The following is a 15,264-nucleotide window of genomic DNA, read 5'->3' as shown; positions in this document are numbered from 1 at the left end:
TATCACTGGTCTCCTGGTGGAGCATGGGAAAACTCTCTGGTAAACACAAATGGCGATTGCTACTGTTGAGAGTAACGTTATTAGACCCTACATATTTGATCCAGAGTCAGACCCCAAGACTGATACACCTGTACTGCTGCATGCAGAAATGGTTTATTCAGTTATTTTCTAATAATCCTCGGTTTAAAAGCTCAGTTCATGTAACAAAACACTTAGTTAAAAAACATTGTATTTGATATAATGGCAGTTGCTTTAGAAGGTTGAAAAGATAAAGCCTATCGCATTAAGTGTATAATCGTGTGGTAGCGTAGTTAGCATTTTGCTTTTGTTGTCATAACGTACATTTTATAATAAGGTCACATGCCGTTATTTCGCTAGTAGTGTCGCTTTTTCCACCTGTGGTAATTGTGCCATGATGCCAGCCGATAGACAGAATGTGTGCTGCATGGAGACACACAAGTTAGACTATGAAATAATCTGCACTGTAGCCAAAGTCGTTATTTTGTGGTACCAGAGTGTCTTATTTGTTCTGCTCATTAGGTTCTTAAGAGCATAAACCAAGTTCAGTCCCCCACCTGCATGATAGAGCATCCTGGCCTGGAACCTGTGTGCTTGAATGTCTATTCTCTTCAAAATGCATACAACATGCATCGGGCTGACTATGGGCCTTTGAGGCTCAGACTATACCGGTACGTTAGTAATGATTCCATTGATAATAATAGAGCTTAATTCGTATAGCACCTTTCATACAAAAATTGTAGCTCAAAGGGCTTTACATACAAAATAGATTAAAAATAAAAACATGTTAAAACGTATAAAAAAAAAAAAAGCATGCAGGAGTGCAAGATCTAGTTAAAGGCTGAAGAAAAAATAGATTTTTTTAAGTCTTCTGTAAAAGACATTCACTGAACTAGCTTCTCCGATTGATAATAAATACTGTTTGAAATTGTGGCTAGTGTGTAGCTATTAAACATTTATTATCATTGTGTGTGGTCAGTAATGAAACTTACATAAATACAGTCGCGGTGGAACCTCTTCTTCAAATTCAAAATCACAGAGCTCTCGCACACCTCTCTAAGAACATAGAGAAACAGGTTAAAACTATGCATAAATGTACCTTCTCTAGATATAAAATACATTTTTCAAAATCACTTCTAAAAATGAATGTTCTCCCTTGCTTGCACTATTGAATGAGAATAATACCTATTTTATTCACACATTAAATAATTTGTAAGATAAGTGCTGGTTCTTTCATGACTTGTGTAGTACCCTTTTTTATTTTATTATTGAAGTAAATTAAACACATTCCAAAAAACTTTGTATTGTAGATTGTAGGGTGTGTGTGTGTGTGTGTGTGTGTGTGTGTGTGTGTGTGTGTGTGTGTGTGTGTGTGTGTGTGTGTGTGTGTGTGTGTGTGTGTGTTTAAACTCACTTCAACTGAGATAGATCTTCCACCTCATCCACCTCTACAGGTCTTCTGCTTCCTGGCATTTCCACCTGAAAGTGACAATAACAGTACTACCTTACCTGAGGACAAACAATTTCTAACAATTTAGCTCTTCACTTCTCTCCACAGCCATCTTCTAGTCTGAGTAACATTGAATTTAATTTGATTTTTTCAAAATGTGAATGAGAGCCCTTTATGTGCTTTGATTCTGCACTTCTCTGCTGCAAATATTTTACTCTTCTCATAGTAGTAGTGTAGCAGTGTGATAGTCAATATACAACAATAGAGTCAATTTTCACAATGATATTTTCGATAAAGAATAATTACAGTTTATGGAAAAATGCTACGAGAAGAGAGAAAAAATAGTGAAATGGCATATACTGAGGCTCTCTTGTGTTGTGTTCCAGTAAGGTAGAGAAACCTACCTTACATATATAAGGTAAGGTACCTCAGTAAGGTAGAGAAACCTACCTTACATATATAAAACATATATATGTTGTGCGTGTGTATACAAAAACACACTTCAGCTGTTTGTGGCGAGGGCAGCTAACGGGACGTTATACATAAAATACCTGTGTGCTGACAACTCGACTCTCCTGTGTGGGGTCCTTTAAATTCCAAGCGCCCCCTGCCAACTGTCATCATCTGTCAATTTGCTTAGCTTCTCCACCATCTGGTGTGGCAATGTGTTCTCAGCACAAAGCCAGTCCTGACAATATAGGGACTTGTTTTCTTGATGTTCTTCTTCTTCATGTGACAGAATGGTATTTCATACTATATCTTACTGGTGGTTTACTTCAGCTTTTTGTTTTAAAGGGGACATAGCATGCAAATTCCACTTTGTTAGTGCTTCTACAGGTTAATGTGGGTATCTGGCATGTCTACCAACCCAAAAACATTGGGAAAAAAACACTCGCGCGTTTTGTTATGGTTCCTCTAAGTCAGAAACGTCATGCTTGAGCGACTCGATTGAGCTTCCTGGGTTTTGTGTCGTAACAAGGCACTGGAAGTCTCCCTACATGGCCTTGGCTTTCTCCGCTTGTTGTTGTACCCGTTGAATGTCGGGGTTCGGGGTAAATGATGGTCTTCATAGCCCCCCCCCCCCCTCTTTCTCTCTCTGTCTGTCTGCTTGTGTGCTTGTAGTGGATGGGCAGAGGGGGACATTTAATTATGTGATTGGGAAAATTAAAACTCCAGGACAACAGAAGAGGAATACAAAGCATGGGATGCATATTTGATAATTTATATCATATAAAATATGTAATTTATATCGTTTAAAATCATGGGGGGGGGGCTGGCTCATTAGCATTTAAAGGAACAGGCACTCAAAACAGGTCACTCTGTGGAGGGCTGTTTTATACAGGGTAAAAAGGGTGCTGTTTGAAATGATCCTTGTGGTATTTTGACCAAAGTATGTTACAGACATTTCATTAAGACCCCAAGGAACCATATCAACTTGTGGTAAAATGGGCATGCTATGTCCCCTTTAAGTAAATCTATTGGGCTTTATTTTTGATATGACAGAGAAATGGCTGTGAAGGGGGTTTAGAGGGAGTGGGGGAAGACATGCAGCAATAGGCCACGGGTCAGAATCAAGCCCAGGCCGCTGCGGAGGCAGTAGCCTCTTTGGGGCGGCAGGTCTACCAGGTGAGCTATATGCCGTCCCCTTCAGCATTTACTATAACACCAAAAATATAATACATACCTGAGGGTCCCCATTCATCTGCAGGTTCCCAACCCAGTGCACCTCTGGTTGGGTGATAGTATGTATACCACCCACATCCATCAGCTGGGCTACTTCCCTGTTTGTCTCTTCTTCATACAAGGAGCAGCCACCTGACATCACTGCATTTGCCTCCCCACTTGATAACGGCTGAGTGGTTGAACTAGGTATCGCAGCTGCATCCTCTCTCTCTGGCTCTGGCCCTTTGGCCCATGTCAATCCATCACCTATCATTCCCCCTGACAATGACATCTTGGTTAAGTTGATCTGGAATTGGTCCAGTCTCCCTCTGTCAGCCTGTTGCACAGTGACTCCATCCTCACTGTCTAGAGCAGCCCTCCTGCCTTTATGCTCAGTGTTGGATGTTCTTTTCGTCGAACCACTGGACCCAGGGACCTTCCCTGCAACATTCCCGTCTAATGTAAGTGCTGGAAAGGTCTTCTGAGTGGACCTAAGCAAGGTGGGATCTGGCTTGACAAGGTGTACAAGCCTGGCACCCATTTTGTTGGGTTTGAGCTCTAAGGTAGTGGGCTCTCCTGGTGACTCAGGGGTACATGATGAAGTGGGAGGTCCAGGAGTTCGAAAGGGTGCTATGAGTGTCTTTTTCATGCCCACGATGTTCATCCTGGGGAGTACTACAGCATATTTGGCTTCTACCTCAGCTGGGAATACTTCTTCGCATCCCTCCACTTCCTTTCTCTGGAGGCCAGTTTTCTCCACCATTTTATCCTGAAGGGAGCTCTTGTTTTTCCTTCTGACCAGCCTGGTGTTACTGGCAACTCTCATGGCCATCCTGTATTGGAGAACATTTCCTTTAGATTTTCTGGTGCTTTGTTTTTGTTTTATGGCCTGAAAAGACAGCCAGTGAGAGACCCCAATGGCTTTAGTCCAAACAGAAACCTTATTTTTAAAGTTAAGCTTCTTCTGAATCCAACCAGACACTCGATGAGGAGATGCCACAACATTTATTCCTGCTATTAAACCATCCTTGGGTTTACTGGACCCCTCATCAATGGTCTCACTCGCTGATTTTTCCACATCAGGATTTGCTAACATCTTATTTGCTTTGTCTTGGAGAGATTTCATCTTGACATTGCGAAAAAGCAAACTCTGTCGCTGCCCTTTCACAGAACTTTGGGCATCCTGCTGCTCTTCAGGCTCCAGAATGGCTCTCAGGTCTTTACCTTTGCCCTTGAGCAGCATTATTTCGTCTTTGATGGCTTTGGTCATCGTTGGCTCAGTCTTCTCCTCCTCATGTTCTAGGTCGGCATTCTTTATTTTCTTTGTTACCAATGTCCTGCTCTTTTCTGTGTCAACCTTGTTGGGGGAAATACCTATTACTGATTTTATATCCTCTCTTCCAGAAGTGGATTTGTCCTCTTTCTTTGTCTTCTTTTTTGGTTTACTGGCTTTTTGATTTGCTTCCTTTTTTAACCTTTTCTTTTCTACTTCAACCCTCTGTTTTTCTGCCCTCTCTGCTTGCTTGTCCATCTTAGTTTTTTTAACCATCCTGTATGTTGGCACTTGTACATGCTTGGAGGGATGTGGAGTCAGTCCGCATCTTCTGTAGGTTTTATCAGCTGTTGGCTTGTAAGATAAGTCCAGGGTTATTTCCTTGTCTTTAGCCCCATCACTGATTAGGTCCTTAAATAGGTCAACTTAATTTACCTCTTCCTCTGCAATGGATGCCACTGGTTCCACAATTCTTGCTTCTTCTGAAAACTGTCCGGTTCCTCGTTTGCTGTCTGTTCTGTATATCTTTGAGTATCTGATGGCTCTGTCTCCTCACCACTCCTCTTACTCCCCTTTCTCAGGTGGCTCTGCGTCACAGCACCATTCCCCCTCCTCCTCATTATTACAGGTTTCCTGCTCAGTAGCATCCACTGAGCCTTCTGCAATGCTCACTGATTCCTCCTCACTTGTCACTTTGAGAGTTCACTTCTCTTGCTTTCAGTCTTAAGTAGCTTGTTATTGATTCTCCCTGTTTTTTTAGTAAGTGCTTTAGGTGAACAAGTTTGGTAGTCTTGTTTATGCCACCTGTATTTTACCATCTTTTTCATGTTGAGGTGGTGATATACCATTTGCTTCATTCCTTTTGTTATGCTTCACCTGCCTTCTTTTTAGTTTTACATTAAGCGCTTCAGCTCAGCTTAGATGCCTCTGAAACATTCTGTTTCACATTTTTCTGTTGATTTCCTTTTTTGGATTCCTCAGCCCTTTGCTACATAGCATTTTTCCTACCTTGATACTTGACTGGTGACATGAAAATTCATTCTTAAGTTTAAGATGCTTACAGAATAACAAAATCTGATAATTTGTATTTAGAGTGTAATTTTCCATATTGACTAAGAAAAGGAAAAAAGACTGTGTAAACTTCGGTTTTAAAACATCAGAAAACATCTGACAACAACCCACAAACAGATACAATATGTTGGCCTTTCAATAAAAGTACAGAATAGTTTGGCGATCACATTTGTAAAGCTCATTGAAAACTGGTCCCTTGCTCAATCTATCAACATTTAGACTGGGTTTAACACTTTATGTCCCTGTTGCTTGCTCTGAGTTTGACAGTTGCACTGAATCTCGATTAAGATAAACTTGAATTTTGAATATTGAAACAAACCAGGAAGAAAGCAAAATTCATTCAAGATTTCCATACTGCATCCTTTCCCATTGCAACCACAAACATGGCAGTGAGATGCTATCTTTAGATCTGCCTAAATATAGTTGTGTAGCCCATGTGCCTTGGGGGGACAGTAATAAGAGCTCAGTTCAACTTAATATACCTTACCAGGCTTCTCAGGTGAACTTAGGCATGGCTGGGGGCCGCAATGTGCTCCGGCTTGTCCTAAAGTGCTGGTTTTACTGATACTAACAAACAAACTGGGGGGCAGTTACACCCCAATATCAAGGAGATATAAAGTGACAATTGCACAAACCCAATAAGTTTGAGTGTGGTTATGCATATGCACTGTGCCCCCTTGACAAAGGTGAGCTGGCATGCACCAATGCGCACACACACAAACACAAAGTCCCATCTAAATAATTCAGCTTTATCTGTCAGGCCATACTGCTCCATTGTTCATATGACCAGCTGGTGAATGCTTGGGAGGAAAGGTGAGAGGTCCTGCTTCAAGTGATCACCAATGGGTGCTGATGGAGGAGAGAGAAAGAGGTTTAATGACTTGTTTTTAATCTGAGAGTGAATGCTTGTCCTTTTGTACTGGAATATTAATCTATTTGACCTTCACATCAATTCCATTCTGTCCAACTGACCAATTTTACTGCAATCGCAGTTCATGGAGCCATGTAAAAAAAGCACAAAAGTTAGCAGCAAATACTAATAGCAGAAGAACTACAGCAACGAATACTGTGATCCACTTTAAAGGGGTAGGACATTCACAGAATCAGACTGTATATTATCAGCAAAATTGAATGTTATTTTACCCCATTAAATAAGTAGTTTTACTCTTGTTGAGGGTTAAGGGCAGAGGATGTCACACCTTGGTAAAGCCCTATGAGACAAATTGTGATTTGTGAATATGGGCTTTACAAATATAATTTGATTGATTGATTGATTGATTTTAGGGAACCTAAGCACGTAACAGATTTGAGGTGGTTGATTAAAGAGTAGTGGATGGGGTGATGATGAGTACAATCTAGCATGAAAGGCAAAATTACGATTTTTGAGATAAATTAATAGTGATATGGATTCAAATGTATATTTGAGACTTGTAAATAGTAAACAAATGCATGACTTATGGGTCGATTGGTTTTGGGTTTCATGATTTTGTGGTCGGGCTTTCTTTTTACCACATGTATTTCACCACGATCTATGGATACAGTTTTTCTTTTTCTGGTTTTGGGGCCTCCCGGCGCCAACCTGTCCAGTTAGGGGTCTCTGTGTCAAATACATAATGCATATTATTTGTGTGGGACTGACCCTTTTGTAGACCAATCATTGGACCAGCCTGCATGATGTGAAACTTATACCAAAGGGTTTTAAGTTCATGGCTTCCACAAATGCTATATAAGAAATATGTAACCTTTGTTCAACGAGACGCTTGCCTGACTTAACCGTGGTAAGATTGTCTCCATATATTGTATACAATATATTCTAGATTATTTCCAGCACATTACTAAGAGGGTCTTAACCTCTGGCTGTTTCAAGGACAGTGGGATTATCTCCCAGCAAGGGCAATTGATGGACAATTGAAGAAACCTCAACCTCTTTTCAGAGAAGCTTGTGATCACCTATTCCAGGAAACAGATCGTGATAATAATGGCAGATCCTGTATCGTGTTGGCATCTGATAGTGGTGGTGGACCACGATCGAGGTGGCAGCTGATGGTGGATCCTGATGGTGGCAGTGGACAATGACTGTGGACTATAGTGGAATCCGATCTTGATGGTGGATCATGATCGTGGTGGCTGCTGACCATGGACTATGATTACAACAAGACTGCTTGATATACAATATTTCTCCTCAGATACTCATTCATTACTGACAATAATCCATCAATTCATTGACCTTCCATTATGCTACAAAGTGTTTATTCTAATCAATGCTGTAAATACCCTTATCTTTCTGATGTTCTCCATTACAGGTAGCATCTATTGCACTTCTGTCCGTCCTGGGAGAGGGATCCCTCACATGTGGCTCTCTCTGAGGTTTCTATGTTCTTTTTACCCTTTTAAAAGTTTTTTGTTTCTCTTGGAAACATTGTTTTTTCTAGGTGGCTCATTTGATATGTATGAAGCAAAGACTGGGCGTGGTGGCACACAGAGCTTGTGGCAGAGAAGGAAGAGTCGGCAAAGGAAGCAAGAGAGATGATGCCTGCTTCAAATGTGGCTTATCCAATCATTGGGCCAAAGACCTTCCAAAGCAGTAGTTTGAAACTTCAGACTCACTTGCGGCAGAGTCAGGGAAGGGATGACTGCCAACTAGCTCGACATGAAGATACTTGTGTTAAGGAACAACCTGCACAAGACAGTAAGAACATTAAAATCTTCCCATAAATACAGAGAGGATGCCATTGCACTCCTTGAACAAAAACAACAGATATAACAGAATAATTCATTGGGAAGAGATTTGCAGTGCAGAATGGGTTTTTGAATAATCTCTACTAAGGATGGTATAAAGTTGTTGAGGGCAATGTGAGCAGAGCCGTATGAATGTGAAATCCTCTTCTGTGGGCATGTGTATTGGAGTGAATATGACTGTGACCTAAATAAATGAGAACTGGCTAAATAAAGAAATAAAATAAATAAACTCAGAGCATGCTCACAGAGTGCATTTACTGCATTGCTAGAATGATACCACCTGTCTAACTCAGGTTTAGCCTAAATTAGATACAGTCAAGGTTGTCAAGATCTATATGCTCCTCATGTTACACTGACCAACCAAAAATCCACGGAATGAAAAGATCTGGGAAGTTGGATACAACAATTATGATTAGAAATGTACACTCATCACCTAGAGTACTCCATAATAATGATGGGAAAATGTGTACACAATGCAGTACTGCTTAATGGTTCATGTCAAACGCAGAGAGCATTTAACAACTAGATGTGAACGTTTATTTCATGTTCAAACTACGACAGAGGACTCTGAAGAAATTGTGACTATATCAAGGTCAATATGATGTAGGCCTAATAAAAGGAGCTCCACCTTTAATTTTTGCTTCCAAATTTTAACGTTAGCCTTGTAAATATCCCTAGAAACACAAAAATCGTTGATGGTGTTGAGGAATTTTTTACCATCCTCACACATTACTGTATATGCCACTATATATTATGTATATTGTATATTACATTATATCTGTACAGGAGAATAGTGCCTGTCTAATTCCACAGATATTCCCTTCTCTCTCCAAGCAGTACCCAAGGTCAAGTTATAGATAAAGGGCCAACCAACAGTACATTGTAGTGTCTACGTACTACGGACACACTGTGATTTAGGAATGCATATTAAGGCTTAACTCTCCATTAGGATGCAAACACCTACATGTTACATAAAGAGTGACAGCAATTCTAGCCTTTCATGGATGTGCTGTTGGAATGGGTGACACAAGTAGAGGGAGATATTGTCATGGTTTGGTATTTTTCAGTGTTTAGTTTCCACCGTTTCCAAAGTGTTTTCAGTTTATTTAGTATCTCCTCGTGTTTCATGTTTTCACACTCCGTGTTCTGTTTCCTGTTTTATTTTGTAGTCTCTGTTGCTTGTGTGTTTTCTTTCTTCACTTCCTGTCTGTGATTGTCTGCACCAGTCCACCTGTGTCCAATTGCCTCTGCCTTCCCTGTGTGTGTATATAAGTCTCTGTGCTCCCCTTTGTCCTTGTCGGATCGTTGTCTAAGTGCCGTTATGTCCTGTCCTCCTGTGTTTCTGTATCCTGTGTCTCCTGATCTCCTGTGTAAGCCTCCTGTGTTTTCTCCCATGTGCTTTTGTTTCTTCAGTTTTACCTTTTGAGATTCCTGCGTTTGTTATTTTTCTGTTAAAGACTGTTTATTAAAAAGACTCTTTAGTTTAAACTTTGCATCCTGGGTCCATCTGCCTCACAAATCCTGACAGATATATGTGGATGCTGTGGGAGACATCTTCTTGGGGGTGACAATTGCTCAAGTAACTCTGTTAGCGTTTGTATATTGTTTCACCTTCTGGTCTCCTTGATGCATCAAGTCTACATTAAAATCTTTTGCATAAGACATCAGCTGCTGCCTGAGTTCTCCTTTCACCAGCTTCCAGAGAACTTCCTTAACAAATGGTACAACACGTGTTTCTAAAAGCCTGAAAGGGATAGTTCACAGAAAAGTGAAAATTCACTCATTATCTACTCACCACTATGCTGATGGAGGGATAAGTGAAGTGTTTGGGTCCACAAAACACTTTGGAGTTTCAAGGGTAAACAGCGTTGCAGCAAAATACAATACAATGGATTCAACTACCATATGGTCATCCCTGCGGTGAACAACAGAAATGCCTCCATACTGCACCTGTCTGTAAGCCCCGACATTCAAAGGACTTGAAACAGCACCATTTACACAATGTTTTAAGCCTAAATGTCGGGACCTAAAGTAGCGATGCTACCGCGAGACCTTGTGTGCGTGTGAACGTAAATGCGTCTCCAGAGGAGGATATCAGAGGACATTTGGGCTGTAAACATGGTGTAAATGACGCTGTTTCGAGTCAAATTTGATATAATGTTACATTAATAGCAGAAACTCTATCACGACATGTATCTTTACAGACAGCTGAATTGATAAGAGCCTGTGAACTTGCTAAGGATAAGTCTGCTACAATCCAGACTCTAGCTATGCCTTTTGAGTTTTACATGATTATAGCGCTCTTTGTAAAAACTGCTTCAAACGAACTGATTGCACATTGCACACTTGTCTCTGTATTACTGGATGCTCCATGCTCCACTACCTAAGACATTTGCTATCTGTATGTCAAGTATGTTAACCCATTTTCTTCCATTTCGCAGGGAAATACCAGGGCAGACATGGCTGCTGAAACAAAAGCAAGACAGGATTTGAACTAGCTGTGCTGACGATTGTACACCTACAGCTGACTTAAAACCTGGTCGCTTGCCCTACATTTCCATTGTTGTACTCTGTGGACAAACTGTTTTTTTTTGTCTGTCTGAAACCATTAACATAGGTAATTAAGTTCTGTGGAGGATCATTCACCATCCACTGATTCTGCACCGCTGACAAGAAGCCAATGGCAGTGTGTACAAAAACATGCTCATTAGGACTAAATCCTGAACACCGCCAACAAGAACCAAGGTAAACCTTCCTCCCAGTCTGCTTTTAGTTCTTTGCAATAAGCACACAGCAAGGATTTAAGATGTTGATGGAAGCGCTCAAGTGCACCTTGGCTCTGTGAATGGTACGCAGAGGCCTTGTTATGGTTTATTTGAAGCTGTTTAAGAACTTGTGCGAATAACCAAGATGTGAAATTTGACCCTTCAACACTTTGTACTATTTGAGGGATCCCAAACACTGACATGAATTGGCTCAGGGTCTTCACAACAGATTTTGCAGATGGAGCAGAGTGGATAAGCAACCAGATATCTTGTTGGCTGACACATTACAGTCAACAAATAAGAACACCCTGACTTGGACCTGGGAAGAAGACCCACACAGTCAATAATCAGGTGCTCAAACACAAAACTCACTGCAGGTATTGGATACAAAGAAGCCGTTTTTTATTGTTTATTAGGTTTGCTTGTAACCTGACATGTGTGACATATCTTTATGTATGCAGAAACATCACGTTTTAAACGTGGCCAGAAAAAATGCTGAAGGTTATGATTGTAGGTTTTTATCATAACCATATGTCCTGCAACATTATGAGCTGTCTGAATTACAGATGTCCTAAATGTTGAAGGAAATACGAATTGCAGAATAGGTTCACCACTAAATGTCTCACAATGAAATATCCCTGCTTCACTTTTCCTACCTTAGATGTAGGCAAAACTAAGTCATACAGGTCCTTTAGAGATTGGTCCTCTATTTTTTCTTTCAACAATTCTAAACGAGAAACACAAAGATCAGTTGGCAGTGACAAGTTTTTTCCCATCACACAGCTTTTCCAAAACTGCCTCACTATCAGTCAGAGCGGCAGTCATTTCACGAGTCACGGCACAAACCGTAGACACAGCATGGTCTAATTCACTGAGCCTCTGCATTTCTGGAGCACAGACTGCAGAAAAGGACCTGGCTTTAAAGGCAGCTGCAGGGGATGATGGGGAGACATCCCCAATATGCCACCGCCCCCTTGCAGGGAGAAAGGAATAGGGGGCGAAACTTCAGTAAATGGCGGACAAGCTGATAACCCTGCAGCTGTCCTAATGGCCCAGGTGGAGGGGCAACAGGCTAAAATGCCAAAGCAGGAACACCATCTCAACTGTGCAACAATTTGACAAATGAAGTTATCCTGCCCTCATTGTGGGTTTGTTAGTTGAATGTAGTTTAGCCGCTCATATTTCACCAGCACTAGCCGTTTCCCTGACGGCAGGTACAGCTTGAAAGTCGTAGGCCACTGTCTGGCTGTTGCCGCCCCCTGTATGTATCATTTGTATTCTCTTTCTTGAAAGTGTTAGTGGAACATAGCTCTGTGAATACAGGAATAGATCATTCTCTTGTGAGTTCAGTTGCTGCAATGTGTGTGATGTTTTGCACAATTATTGAAACTTTTGTTATTTTTCTTTATTGTATTTCTGAATCTCCTTACCTATATACCCAAATTTAATTGTGGCGTAGTTGCCTGCCACCATGGGTCTCCAACACAAGACTAGAGGACAGCCCCTCACCAGGACACGTTTTTATTGATACAAAATCAACTCCCTAACCCCTTCTCACAGGACCGTCTCTTCTCAGTGTCCGCTAGCAGCTCAGGTCTCCCTTATCGAAAGCTACTGTTTTCAGACATGCACTGAACTCCACAGTTGCTCCGTATTTTCTCCGAAGGAGGTGCATGTGCTGTCACAAGGACTTTTACAGGAAATCTTTCCTGCCACGGGCAATTATACTACAACAGTCACCTCTGTCTGACAGAGAACATTCTGGACTCACCCAATACCTGAACCTCGCACACATCCGGATACCATGTTGCATTCTCTCTTTAATATTTGTTATTCTTTATATATATATTTTGTATTTTTTGACAAGAACCAGGAAACGAGATGACATTTCTCCTGTATTAGCTAGACTACACTGGCTTCTTATTAAATTTAAATTAAATTAAATTCTCCTCCTCGCCTACAGAGCCGTTAATGATATGGCCCCATCTTACCTTAAAGAGGTCATAGCACTGTTGTAACGATTCACCTTATTTTAACTACTCAAAAGGCAGGCGATCACTACACCCTCCCCCTCAGCCAGCAGCTTATCAGGACTTTAGAATGGTTTCACGTGGACCACATTTACATTATCCACCCTCATTTTATCAGTTAACCAACGAACAGAGTAGTTTACAGGACCTAGCCTTTTCTCTACCCTGACAGGCCCTCACCATCTGGATGCAAACTTGGCAGAGAATTTAGCTGAGGCTTTAGACAATGGTCGTGACGAAACCCAGACCAGATCCCCAACTGCAAAGTGTACATCTCTGCGTTGTGCATTACAGTATCTGGTTTGTCTGGCTTTTGTCACGCCCACACGTCTTTCCACCTCCTTAAGCATTTGTGTATGTGTGTGTAGTGTGTAGTATGAGGGAGTGCTGGGTACAGTGGACTTGTGAATGAGACACTCTAGTGGGTCATTAAGGTTGCATCCCAGGGCTAGCACAGCAGGGGTCACACCAGTGGTCTTGTCAGGGACCGAGCAGGAAGACCAGAGAGCCACAGATAGTTTTCTTTGAAAAAATAGTATTTTAATTTGGTTTCATTAACAAAAATGCAAAAGGTCAAACTTCACCAATCTGGGCCAGCAAAAGGTCAACCAACCAAACTAGCCTTTGGTACCCAGTGAAGCCAAGTTAACATCACCACAAAAACTCCCTCTCAACTTACACAGGGGAACATATATAGTGGCGGATCAAGCCACTCAAAACACAAAAGGGGGGTAGAATTAAACATAATAATATTGAAAACAAACTACAGCCACAACATAATACCCCAGTATAAGGCCGTATAATATTAACGTAGGAACAATAATTAAACATAAATATCAAAAAGTAGTCAAAGATTAAAACAAACAATATCCCTCCCCATGATTACAAGTGACATGGTGCAGGCCAATTAATGCTCAAAGCCATTTAAGGTTGTCTGCTGCAGCTGGGCCTCCTTTTGATGAATGGCCAGATGACTCCAGCAGCAACCCCCAGGAACTGGTAACTCAAAGAAAACTTGATTAATTATCAGAGAAAAGAAAGATATAACATAAATGAAGTATGTTGTATTAAACCAAAATCTATGTGTCCAGTTATTTATCTGTGATGTGGGTGCGTGTGCAAAGAGAAACAAACTAAGCAAATTAGGAATTAAGAAAGGTTACCACCATGTTACTGAGTTTCAGTGTGTGTGGTTGCTGCAGCGGCCATCACAGGTCTCATGTACTGCTGTGTTGATGTCTTGATGGTGGTTCCCCACAAAAGAGGCGATCATGGTTTTCAGTGTCCTATTGACCCTCTCCGTCAGATTGGTCTGAGGACTTTGTGAGCTTTTGTGCCATGCCGCAGAAGTCACATAGGCTGGACATCAGTTGGCTTGTGAATTGGGGGTTCGTCGGACCCCAGGTAAGTGGGCACCCCCCAGCGTGTGAAGATGTCATTTTTTAGGATCTGGCAGACTTGGTGTTTTGGCATCTTCAGGGCGAAAAAAGCTCGACCAATTTACTGAACATGAAGAGTTAGCCACCAGTTGAGTACCCAGGCTAGAACTCTGCTAACATGAAGAGTATTTTTAAGACATGATTACAGAAACAAGGTAATCAAACGGCACAACTTCATAGTGAGACTAGTAACAAACAGACCCCTCTTAAAAGTGAGTCCTTCAGAAGCTAAGGAATAGGAAGAATGTGTCCACTTTCAGCAAGTGTGGTTCATGTAATCTGTGGGGACCTGGGCACTGAGTGACAATCAAAACTTCAGCTCTTATTCACTGCAATTGTTCGCGTGTTTGAGACTGAGTCCATGATGGACTCTCGCTAAAGTTTAGCCATGGTGTTTCATGATCCAACAGCAGCCCTTTTACAGTTGGCCACCAAGCCACCTTCAAGAGTCTTTATCCTCCCTAAATGACCTCTAAACAGGCTGTTGTTGAAGCAAGCAAGGACCTCTGACACATGCACCACAGGGATGACCATATGGTAGTTGAATCCACCATACTTCAATGGCACACCCTCGTACAACGCTCCTTGCTGCTGTTGATAATGAATGCGGCCAGGTGCGTGCTGGCAGATGGTTTGACCAAGCTCTTGGCATACTGTGTCAGACTGCTCTTCTTTTTTCGATGTCCTGAAGGGAATTGGGGAGATTGGACCAGTATGATTTTGCAACAGCGATACACGCAGTCCATTCTTGTAGAGAAGGTGCATGGAACAGTGCATCTGGGACAACATTACAGCATCCTTTCTTGTAATGGACGCA

At 41.5% G+C, this 15,264-nt stretch overlaps 1 protein-coding gene across 1 annotated transcript in view; it reads right to left on the bottom strand.

Moving 5' to 3' along the window:
* The window catches only part of myo15b (myosin XVB), a 100,106-nt gene extending 95,445 nt beyond the window's left edge, over window positions 1-4,661 (bottom strand). The window contains exons 1-3 of the mRNA XM_047338416.1: window positions 3,153-4,661; window positions 1,433-1,497; window positions 1,011-1,074 (exon numbers count right to left, since the gene is read on the bottom strand). Coding sequence (XP_047194372.1) covers window positions 1,011-1,074; window positions 1,433-1,497; window positions 3,153-4,661 — 1,638 coding nt within the window. The remainder of the gene's footprint in view (window positions 1-1,010; window positions 1,075-1,432; window positions 1,498-3,152) is intronic.
* Window positions 4,662-15,264: the final 10,603 nt, after the last annotated feature.

This window comes from Hippoglossus stenolepis, chromosome 21, assembly GCF_022539355.2.
Source record: "Hippoglossus stenolepis isolate QCI-W04-F060 chromosome 21, HSTE1.2, whole genome shotgun sequence".
In the NCBI taxonomy this organism is placed as follows: domain Eukaryota; kingdom Metazoa; phylum Chordata; class Actinopteri; order Pleuronectiformes; family Pleuronectidae; genus Hippoglossus; species Hippoglossus stenolepis.
Note: the sequence above shows the minus strand (reverse complement) of the source record. Positions and strands in the feature narration are given on the sequence as shown.